The 11570-nt window shown below is 49.2% G+C and overlaps 1 protein-coding gene and 1 long non-coding RNA gene across 2 annotated transcripts in view; one reads left to right on the top strand and one right to left on the bottom strand.

Moving 5' to 3' along the window:
* LOC105502981 (membrane primary amine oxidase-like) overlaps positions 1-3532 on the top strand; it is a 7814-nt gene extending 4282 nt beyond the window's left edge. The window contains exons 2-4 of the mRNA XM_011929670.1: positions 1244-1529; positions 2244-2373; positions 2966-3532. Coding sequence (XP_011785060.1) covers positions 1244-1529; positions 2244-2373; positions 2966-3241 — 692 coding nt within the window. The 3' untranslated portion in view covers positions 3242-3532. The remainder of the gene's footprint in view (positions 1-1243; positions 1530-2243; positions 2374-2965) is intronic.
* A 2854-nt stretch (positions 3533-6386) lies between these two features.
* Positions 6387-11570, bottom strand: part of LOC105502980 — a 27995-nt gene continuing 22811 nt past the window's right edge. Inside the window, exon 4 of the long non-coding RNA XR_001000425.1 lies at positions 6387-7837. This is a non-coding gene — a long non-coding RNA (uncharacterized LOC105502980). The remainder of the gene's footprint in view (positions 7838-11570) is intronic.

Raw genomic sequence — 11570 nt, 5'->3', positions numbered from 1 at the left:
ATGGAGAAACGCCATCTCTACTCAAAATACAAAAATTAGCTGGGCATGCTGGTGTGTGCCTGTAATCCCAGCTATTCTGGAGGCTGAGGCAAGAGAATCACTTGAACCCGGGAGGTAGAGGTTGCAGTGAGCCAGAATCATGCCACTGTACTCCATCCTGGGCAACAAGAGCAAAACTGTCTAAAAAAAAAAAACCTCTTAGTTTGCAATTGTCACCTAAGGATGGAAACACTGGGATATGGATTAGGGGCAGTGAATCTACAAAAGGAAACTAAGGGTTTGCTGAATCAGACTCTCCTCTCTCCTGGTCTTTGGAAGGTGCAAAGGGAACTACCAGCATGTTTTGATTTATTGCTCCTTGTCTCAGATCACTTAACTTGACTCCTAATGTGGGACCTAGTTGGACTCAAATAAAATCATTCAGACTCCAAAAGTTCAGGAAACAGATTGTTTCTTAAGTCCTGCTCCCTGCTCCCTGCCAAGTTTCAAATGCAAAAGGCACCTCCAAGCCCCAGCAGCATCGGGTCCAGCGTTGGTTTTCCTTCCCCTTGGTCCTCATGTCTGCTGTTCCTGTGTTGTGGTGTCTCTCTATGCTGTCTTCCTCTATGTGCTGATATGTGGGCAGTGTAAGGCCAGACTAAGACCCAGGTCCCCAGCACTGCCATGATATTAACCGTGTGTCCTTGCTGACCCACCAAGGTACATTATTGAATGCTCTAAACCTCAGTTGTCCCATCTGTAAAACGGAGACAATGATAGTTCCTCCTTTTTGAGATTGTTGGAAAAGTGAAAGCATGAATACACAGAAGGCACTCAGCATGCTGCCTACACAGCTTCTTCAGGTTCAGTCAATGTGCGGCTTATTTTCATGATAAGGCAGTCCTGGCAATGCCACAGGGCTTCACATGTGAGGGGAAGTCTTCAGGTCAGAGGGAGTGCCACCCTGCTCATTGCCCACAAGGTTGTTCCAACCTCAGGTAAACACCCTCCCATGCAGCCCCTCAGAGGGAGGAGATTGGTGGAGGCCCAGTCGCAAGGCATCTGAGATTATTACCAGAGAGTAGGGAGAAAGACCTCCTCCAAAATCCCTGGGCTGGGGTTATCTTGGGGAGAGGGAAGAGAAGCAGGGGCACACTCAGTTCTGGGCTGCTCTTTTGCCCCCACTCTGAAGCCAGGTGGAGGCAGAGTCCAGAGGGGCCAGGGCAATTGCATGACAGGCCCTCCCCTATCCCACCCTGAGCAGGACTAGAGAACTGGGTCTGGGCCGAGGATACGGCCTTTGTCCCCATGGCTGTGCCGTGGAGCCCTGAGCACCAGATGCAGAGGATGGAGGTGACCCGGAAGCTGCTGGAGACGGAGGAGCAAGCCACCTTCCCCATGGGAGGTGCCACCCCTCGCTACCTGTACCTGGCCAGCAACCACAGCAACAAGTGGGGTCACCCCCGGGGCTACCGCATCCAGGTGCGCAGCTTTTCTGGGGAGCCACTACCCCAGAACAGCTCCATGGAGAGAGGCTTCAGCTGGGGGAGGTGAGTGCCCGGTGGTCAGGAGGGAGTGGGGCAGGTAGAATGGATGAAGGGCTCCACACTGTTCCACCTCCCACAGGTACACACACACACACACACACACACACACACATTCCTGTGGCCACAATCTGTAGCCACTCAAAACAAAGCTTAATGTGTGGGAGGAGGAATGCTGAGATATAAGGCATTGAAGCAAATCTAGGAAAATATTAGTAGTAGATGCTAGACTTGAGTATGTGGATGTTCACATACAATTCTTCCAATTTTTCTGTATGTTTAAAATGTTCACATTAAAGGTTGGAGGAAAAAAACAGTGAGATAGGAGCACAAATCGGAGGGAGGAGTCCCTAAAATCTAGGTATTTGAGATACTGAATTTGACCTAGGATGGGGAAGAGGCCATGTCCATATGTATGGTTCCAAGGCCCAGGCTCAACATCATACTCTGATCCAGATGGATGGATGAGCAACATTCCTACCTGAAGTCTGCTGGGCCAGTGATGTTTAAGGTACAGGACAGTGGACAAGTCAGGAAGTCTACAGAGTTAGAGAGAGAGAGAGAGAGACAGGCAAGGAGAACTGGACAGAGAATGATACAGAGGCTCAATACTCTAAGACTTCAGGGCTCATTTCCCCCTTGCGTTTGTTCAGTCTTCAGTGCAGCCTCAGGCAGTGGAACAGTTGATGAACTTGTTGGTCTAATCAAAAACTCCTGTAGGTACCAGCTGGCAGTAACCCAGCGGAAGGAGGAGGAGCCCAGTAGCACCAGCATCTACAATTTGAATGACCCTTGGACACCCACTGTGGACTTCACTAACTTCATCAACAATGAGACCATTGCAGGGCAGGTCAGTTGCATGGAGTGGTGAGCAGGCAGCTGGGGAGGAGGGGAGGAGTCAGGGGGACACAATGAGCCGCTTCACTGCCTCAGAAGCCAGATTCCTCAGGGACCTTCAGAACCCACTAAGAATGAAACTTCAGCCAGGTGCAGTGGCTCATGCCTGTAATCCCACCCAGCACTTTAGGAGGCCGAAGCAGGTGGATCTCTTGAGGTCAGGAATTCGAGACCAGCCTGGTCAACATGGTGAAACCCCATCTCTACTAAAAATACAAAAATGAGCAGAGTGTGGTGGTGCGTGCCTATAATTCCAGCTATTTGGGTGCCTGAGACTTGAACCCAGGAGGTGGTGATTGCAGTGAGTCGAGATCACACCACTGCACTCCAGCTGGGTAACAGAGCGAGGCTCTGTCTCAAAAAAAACAAAAAAATAAAAAATAAAAGAAGAAAAAAAGAAACTTTATGACTTCACATTTTTCCTAAGGAACTAAGAACATACAGGTGGGTGAGCTGACTCCCTTGCAGAGCAAGGTCACTGCGGGAGGCAGGGCACATTCTCAGCAAAGCCAGACCTGGTGATCTTCTTTCTTCTCCCCTGCTAGGACTTGGTGGCCTGGGTGACAGCTGGTTTTCTGCACATCCCACATGCAGAGGACGTTCCTAACACGGTGACTGTGGGGAACGGCGTGGGCTTCTTCCTCCGACCCTACAACTTCTTTGACGAAGACCCCTCCTTCTACTCTGCCGACTCCATCCACTTCCGAGAGGACCAGGATGCTGGGGCCTGTGAGGTCAACCCCCTGGCTTGCCTGCCCCAGGCTGCTGCCTGTGCCCCCAACCTCCCTGCCTTCTCCCACGGGGGCTTCTCTCACAACTAGGAGGTCTCTGGGATGGGGCATGTGGCCAAGGGCTCCAGGGCCAGGGTGTGAGGGATGGGGAGCAGCTGGGCACTGGGCCGGCAGCCTGGTTCCCTCTTCCCTGCGCCAGGACTCTCTTTCTTCCACTGCCCTCCCTCACATCCCCCTCTATGCCAGGAGCGTCCTGAACCTGTGATGCCTGACACAGGGGACAGTCAGCTTTGTTGATGCCAGCTGTGCTGAGTTCCCATCCAGAGAGGTGAGGCATGGCCCCTCCTGGAGCTTAGAGCCGTGGCCAGGCATTTCCCCAGACCACTCCTGGTTTTCTTAACAGTTTGTTTTTATGAGTAAATTATGAGACATAATTTACATACCATAAAATTCATCCCTTTAAAGTATACAATTTCATGAGTTTTGTTTTGTTTTGTTTTTGTTTTGTTTTGTTTTTTTGAGATGGAGTTTCACTCTTGTTGCCCAGGCTGGAGTGCAATGGCGCATTCTCAGCTCACTGCAACCTTCTGCCTCCTTGGTTCAAATGATCAAGTGATTCTCCTGCCTCAGCCTCCTGAGTAGCTGAGATTAGAGGCTCCCACCACTATGTATGCCTGGCTAATTTTTTTTTTTTTTTGTATTTTTAGTAGACATGGGGTTTCACCATGTTGACCAGGCTGGTCTCAAACTCCTGATCTCAGGTGATCCACCCGCCTCAGCCTCCCAAAGTGCTGGGATTACAGGCGTGAGCCACTGTGCCCGGCCCAATTTCATGTGTTTTAGTATATCCACAAAGTTTTGCAACCATTGCTACTAATTCCAGAACATTTTTATCACCCCAGCAGGAAACCCGGTACGTATTAGCACTCACTTTCTATTTCCCCACAGTCCCTGTCCATCTCTAGATAACCACTTCCCTACTTTCTGTCCCACTGGGCTTGCCTATATTCTGGTCATTTGCATGAAAAGATTCAGACAATATGTAGTCTTCTGTGATTGGCTTCTTTCACTTAGTGTAATGTTTGTGAGATACGTCCATGTTGTAGTGTATGTCAGTGCCTCACTTCTTTAGGGCTAAATGATATCCCATTGTATCAATATATCTCATTGTGATTATTCATTCATCCATTGGTGGATAATGTAGTTGTTTCCACTTTTTTGGTTATTATAGATAATGCTGCTATAAATGTTCATGCACAAGTTTTCGTGTGGACGTGTGTTTTCATTTCTCTTGGGTATATGCCTAGGAGTAGAATTTGCGGGTTATGCGGTAATTCTATGTTTAACCTTTTGGGAAACTGCCAGATTGTTTTCCAAAGTGACTTACTTTTTTCCTTCTTTTAAAATTGTATAAAATATATGTAACATAAAATTTGCCACCTTGGCCAGGCACAGTGGCCCACGCCTGTAATCCCAGCACTTTGGGAGGCTGAGGCAGGCAGATAACTGAGGTTGGGAGATGGAGACCAGCCTGGCCAATATGGTGAAACCCCGTCTCTACTAAAAATACAAAATTAGCTGGGTGTGGTGGCATGCGCCTATAATCCCAGCTACTCGGGAGGCTAAGGCAGGAGAATCACTTGAACCCAAGAGGCAGAGGTTGCATTGAGCCCAGATTACACCATTGCACTCCAGCCTGGGCAAAAATAGCAAAACTCATGCTCAAAAAAAAAAAAAAATTTGCCACCTTAACCATTTTTAAGTAAGAGTTTGGTGACATTCAGAAGCTCTTTTGGGCCTCCTTAGCGCTCCTCTGCCCTGGTGTGTGTGTTTTTTTTTTTAGATAGATTCTCACTCTTGTCGCCCAGGCTGGAGTGAATGGCACAATCTCAGCTCACTGCAACCTCTGCCTCCTGGGTTCAGGCGATTCTCCTGCCTCAACCTCCCAAGTAGCTGGGATTACAGGTGCCCGCCACCACACTTGGCTAATTTTTTTGTATTTTTAGTAGAGATGGGGTTTCTCCATGTTGGCCAGGCTGGTCTTGAACTCCTGACCTCAGGTCATCCACCCTCCTTGGCCTCCCAAAGTGCTGGGATTACAGGCGTGAGCCACCATGCCTGGCCTGCCCTGGGTCTTAAAGGTGAGTAGAGAGCCTCTAGAGACCAGACTGTTCTCCCAAAGCCCCAGAGCAGTTTCCCCAATAGAAGTGCATCTCAGTTTTGGGCCTTGGGACAGCAGGTCCTTCTCTCTGTCTGTTCCCTCTCATGCTGACAAAGTCCTCCTCTCGGTCTTCCTGTTACTTCGGCTTCTATTCCCTACCGGTTTTTGTTTTTTGGTTTTTGTTTGAGATGGAGTCTCTTTCTGTCGCCCAGGCTGAAGTTCAGTGGCGTGATCTCGGCTCACTGCAACTTCAACCTCCCGGGTTCAAGCAATTCTCCAGCCTCAGCCTCCCCAGTAGCTGGGACTACAGGCATGTGCCACCATGCTGGGCTAATTTTTGTATTTTTTGGTACAGACAGGGTTTCACCATTTGGCCAGGCTGGTCTCAAACTCCTGATCTCAAGTGATCCTCCGGCCTCGGCCTCCCAAAGTGCTGGGATTACAGGTGTGAGCTGCTGTGCCTGGTCTGTTCCCTGCTGTTTCTAGCGGAGGTCCCGTGGGAGCGTCCCTGCTGCCTCAGATCTTGTAGTTCCTTCCTCCATTCCTTACTTCTGGTGTCCTCCTCTGCCCCTGGGCTGGGTTAGCCTTGGATCTGCCAGGGACGGTCTTGTTTGAAGAAGGAAAATGCTTGGTTATCTCCTTGTGGGGGCCTATGTCTCTGAACAGTTTTCTTCATCTTGTCTCTTTGCCTTTCATTGTCATCAAAAAATGTTCCTCCTGTCATCTTGTCATCTGCCTACACTGACAAATAATCCTGTTACGAGTTCCTGCCATTCACACAGGCCATGCGGAGTACGCGTTTGTGAGGGGGAAGGATGGTCAAGTGTCAGCAGCAGCCCCAGGGGTTTGTGGGTGGAAGGATGAAAAAGGTGAAGGGTCATCTGGTCCCAAGGCCCTGGTGACAGTAGCCTCTGTTACTCTGCAGCAGCCAGCGTAGGTGACCAGAATGTCACTGAGGGTAGGCACTAAAAAGCCTCAGGAGTGGCTGGATACAGTGGCTCACACCTGTAATCCCAGCACTTTGGGAGGCCGAAGTGGGCAGATCACAAGGTTGGGAGTTCAAGACCAGCCTAACCAGGGCTGCCCCTCAAGGGCTGTGGAATTTGGACTTTGGATAGGCATAAATAAGAACCGGGACTATTTCCAGGAGGGGATTTGGGGGTGGGAGTAAAGTGGGGAGGAGGTAGGGCTCAAACACCAAGCTTTCTCGGGTGTGTCAAGGCAAGAGAAACTTCCGCGGTATGTGGCGTCCACACCTCTACTCCATCAGTGTCTTTTCTGGGAGTGAGATCGAGAGGAGAAGGGGGTCCCATCTCAGCAGGAAGCCCAGGCTGCCCACCCAGCCCGAGGGGAGGGCACTGACTAGGCAGGATCTGGCAAGAGGGAAGTTCAGGGTGCAGATTTGGGTCCAATTCAGCTTGTGACCAGAAGAGAGATCATAAACTGGGATCTCACATCACATGGAATCCTATGGTTCCCTTGAGAACTGCCTGGACCCCCAGGTCAACCATGTGGGCTGGAAAGGAAGTAAGTTCTGGCAAAGGGACCTTCATACAAGGACCAGAGCCATGGGAACCACACTTCAATTCGTGACTTTCAGCGTATCTTGAAAGCGCTTAGATGGGGAAGATTTGGAAAGGCAGAACTGCTGCTGCTGCTGCTGCTGCTGCTGCTGCTGCTGCCTCTTCTTTCCATTTTCTGTCTCAGCTCAAAGACTGAGCTTCTCTTTACCCTCAGCCCAGACAAATATCTTGTTTTGCCTTTCTTGCATTTTTTTTCTTTAAAGAAATTTGGAGGCTGAATTGGGAGGATCACTTGACCCCAGAAGGTCGAGGCTGCTGTGAGCCATGATTGCACCACTGCACTCCAGCCTGGGCAACAGAGTGAGACCACGCCTAAAAAAAAAAAAAAAAACAAAAACGAAACATAAAAAAGGAGTCATAATAGTGGAAATGCTCTGTCTTGCCCCGAAAATGAATGCTGCAGGGAGCCAGGTCTGCCACTCTTGGCTGCTCCGCAGGTTGCTTCTCCAGATGCAGAAATTGGGAGAAGGTACCTGTGGCCCAAGGCTGAGGTCTGTGGGGGGCCTGCTGCTGTGGCTCACCTGCTGACCAAGGAGGATGAGATACAGCCCCTCACTGGGGTCTGAGGGCACAACCCAAGCCACCCTGAAGGGATATGTGCACAAGGAGCTCTCAGGAGAAGTCCCCGAGATGGCCTGTTGGAAGGCTCTGATGGGAACATTTCCTTCCACCTTCAAGAAAGAAGCAACATGACCCCGAAGAATGCAGCCCAGAGAGATCCAAAGGGTCAGAAGCTCTGGGGCGAGTCTGGTGAGCTTCCTAGGGATGCCACAGACTCATCTCCACCTTGCCCTGTGGTCTGGCCCTGCCTCCTGGTGGAGCCTGCCCTGTCCCCACCCTGACACTTGACCTGTGGCTGACAGTGGGCCACCTCTGCTCCACTCAGGCTCTGTGGCCAGGGGGTCTGCAGCTTCTCTGGCATGTCTCCTCACCACCTGGGTCCTGCAATGGAAACAGTCTCATTCAGCTGCCCCAGAGACTCACAAGTCCTTTACTCATTCAGCAAGTATTTTCCAGCCCCTGCCATGTGTCGGGCCCCTGTTAATTCTATAGTAGTATTTGTTGTAGTAAATAAAATTGCCTTCATAGTGATGTCATGGTGGAGGGAGGAACACTCAGAGGAAGAGGCTGTCTCTGAGCCCACAGAGCTCCCACTGCTATTTCTAAGAGGCCAGCAATATGTCTTTGCATTTCAGAAAACTGGGTCTATTCAAGAAATAAAGATGGATGGAGGTCAAAATGGCAATGGATTTGGAGAACAGAGTAGGGGTGGGGATGGAGTAGGATGGAAGTGAGAGAGGGGTGGAGAGGGAATAGTGGGGAGGTTGGTGATGGGGAGGGGACAGGATAAGGAACAAGATGAGGAAGGGGGAAAGTGGAGTTGGAGTAGAGATGAAGATGAAAGTGAGGAGGGCTGGATCATCCTCTGGCCTCTCCTACCAAGCACCCTCTACACGATGCAAAGGAAACTTCATTCACAATCGGACGTTTCTGGGACTCTTCCTGAATGCCAGACGTGCATTGGTACAGAAAAATGACTCTCTTTATAAAAGCTCTTGCCTTTAAAGAGCTCAGAGTCTGGGCTGCGGAGAGGTCTTTTTATAAACAAAAACACTGGCCAGGCGCACTGGCTCACGCCTATAATTTCAGTGCTTTGGGAGGCTGAGGCTGGTGGATCACACGAGGTCAGGAGTTTGAGACCAGCCTGGCCAACATGGTGAAACTCTGTCTCTACTAAAAATACAAAAATTATCCAGGATTGGTGACACGTGCCTGTAGTCTCAGCTACTTGGAGGGTGAGGCAGGAGAATCACTTGAACCTGGGAGGCAGAGGTTGCAGTGAGCCGAGATCACACCACTGCACTCCAGCCTGGGCAGCAGAGCGAGACTCTAAAACCAAACAAACAAAAAATAAACAAAAATACTTAGATAAGAGCTATGAGCTGGGTGCAGTGGCTCACACCTGTAATCCCAGCACTTTGGGAGGCCGAGGTGGGAAGATCACCTGAGGTCAGGAGTTCAAGACCAGCCTGACCAACGTGGAGAAACCCCATCTCTACTAAAAATACAAAATTAGCTGGGCATGGTGGTGCATGCCTATAATCCCAGGTACTTGGGAGGCTGAGGCAAGAGAATCACTTGAATCCAGGAGTCGGAGGTTGTGACGAGCCAAGATCATGCCATTGCACTCCAGCCTGGGCAAGAAGAGTGAAACTCTATCTAAAAAAAAAAAGAGCGATGACAGACTAGTGGAGCATAGAATGAGGAGCCATCTATTCCTAGTGGGAGTCTGGGAGAACTTCAGAGAAGAGGTGATAGTTATGTGTGTTTAATTGGATTCATTTATTTATTTCAATTAGTAATATATTCATATGTTCAAAATCCTAAAGGCACAAAAGAACTTGTGTCTGGTGATGGTTGCACAATTCTGTGAATGTACCAAAAACCATGGAAACCATTGAATTATATACTTTATTTTATTTATTTATTTATTTATTTTGAGACAGAGTCTTGCTCTGTCACCCAGGCCGGAGTGCAGTGGCGCGATCTCGGCTCACTGCAAGCTCTGCCTCCTGAGTTCACGCCATTCTCCTGCCTCAGCCTCCTGAGTAGCTGGGACTACAGGCGCCCGCCACCACGCCTGGCTAATTTTTTGTATTTTGAGTAGAGACGGGGTTTCACCATGTTAGCCAGGAGGGTCTCGATCTCCTTACCTGGTGATCCACCTGCCTCAACCTCCCAAAGTTCTGCTATTACAGTCGTGAGCCACTGCGCCTGGCCTGAATTATGTACTTTAAATGGGTGAATGATACAGTATGTGACTTATAGCTCAATAAAACTGTATTTCAGAAAAGAGTTTGTGTCTCCATCCCACATCTGATTCTAGCCCCTCCCTGAAGTCAAGTAATACGGTGAGTTTCTTCTGTATCTTTTTCACTGGGAGTCAGGGAGTGACATTTGAAGTGGTGAACGAGTTGAATTTAGTCAAGTAGTGGACTGTGGAACACAGTGTTCTGGCAGTGACAGAGGCATGAAGGCTCGTGGTTCTGTGAATACCCCAATGGCTGGAGCATGGGGTCAGGGTGGCAGAATGGCAAAGGCTGATTGGGGTTGGGGTGAGCAGAGCCTTGGAGGTCATGCAAGGCAGTGTGTACTTTATCTGTAAGCAGCGATGATCCAGACCTTTAAGCTGCATGAAAAACAATGTGACAATAATTTTAAAACACCCAAATCTCCCTCCAACATCCCGTTGTCATTCATCTAAGTGAAACTGCAGTTCTTGTCTCTATGCACTCATGTGTTTACCTAGTTAGGTAAGTACAATCTAAATACCCTTTTGTATTCTACTTTTTCCATTTAATATTAGTCATAAGCATCTTTATAGGTTGTCATGTAATACTCAAATGGATTTTTTTTTTTTTAATTTGAGATGAAATCTCGTTCTGTTGCCCAGGCTGGAGTGTAGTGGTGTGATCTCGGCTCACTGCAAACTCCGCCTCCTGGGTTCAAGCAATTCTCCTGCCTCAGCCTCCCTGAGTAGCTGGGATTACAGGCACCCGCCATCGTGCCCAGCTAATTTCTGTATTTTTAGTAGAGACATGGTTTCGTCATGTTGACCAAGCTGGTCTCGACCTCCTGACCTCGGGTAATCCACCCGCCTAAGCCTCTCAGAGTGCTGGGATTACAGGCATGAGCCACTGCTCCTGGTTAAATGGATGGTTTTTAAAGGATAAGAGGTACTCTATCAAGTCGATAGTAAACAAATCATTCCTGTTGGGCAATTGGGTTGATTCCAATTTCCTATCAAGTGGAAGAATGACCCCATTGGATCTTGGCTTTAGACAATGGCTTTTACATGGCCAACTCACTGGCTCAGAGCTAAAAGGGACTCAGGGAGTCATCTGGGTTCATCCTTATGGTTTCTGTGGCCATGAGTAAGCATCTGAACCCATTTCTTCATCTGGAAAATGATATTGTATTTAAATCACTCAAAAGCTTTTTAGGCCTTGGTAGATTTCTCTGACACTGGAAAGTCCATCCACAGCCTACCTGTTATGCATCAAAGGAACTATCTGAGGACACTGGGGTCCTGGCCAGGCAGAGTGACTTATGCCTGTAATCCCAACACTTTGGGAGGCTGGGGCAGGAGGATCACTTGAGGCCAGGAGTTCAAGGTCAGCCTGAGCAACAGAGTGAGATTCTGTCTCTACAAAAAATTTTTACAATTAGCCAACCATGGTGGCACATGCTTATAGTTCTAGCTACTTGGGAAGCTTGAGGTAGGAGGATCAAGTGATGAGCCCAGGAATTCGAGGCTGCAGTGAGCTATTATTGTAACACTGCACCCCAGCCTGGGTGACAGAGTGAGGCCTTGTCTCAAAAAAAAAAAAAGACATAAGACTTTGAGGTCCAGATGGGCTCTCCCCATATTCTGGCCTAGAAAAGTGTCCCCATCACCCTCTTGCCTTCCTTGGACAGATGGCAAAAGAGTGTTTGGGGCAGATGCACTCTGGAGGCTCAAGAGGAAACATTTGGGGCTGCCTGCAGCAGTGCTGAGGCTGCAGTTTAATTTTCTTTGACATCAGTGGTAGAATTTGTCCACTAGGGGCCGGGCGCGGTGGCTCACACCTGTAATCCCAGCACTTTGGGAGGCTGACGTGGGTGGATCACCTAA

Source organism: Colobus angolensis, unplaced genomic scaffold (genome assembly GCF_000951035.1).
Source record: "Colobus angolensis palliatus isolate OR3802 unplaced genomic scaffold, Cang.pa_1.0 Scaffold83, whole genome shotgun sequence".
In the NCBI taxonomy this organism is placed as follows: domain Eukaryota; kingdom Metazoa; phylum Chordata; class Mammalia; order Primates; family Cercopithecidae; genus Colobus; species Colobus angolensis.
This window is presented reverse-complemented; position numbering and strand designations above follow the sequence as displayed.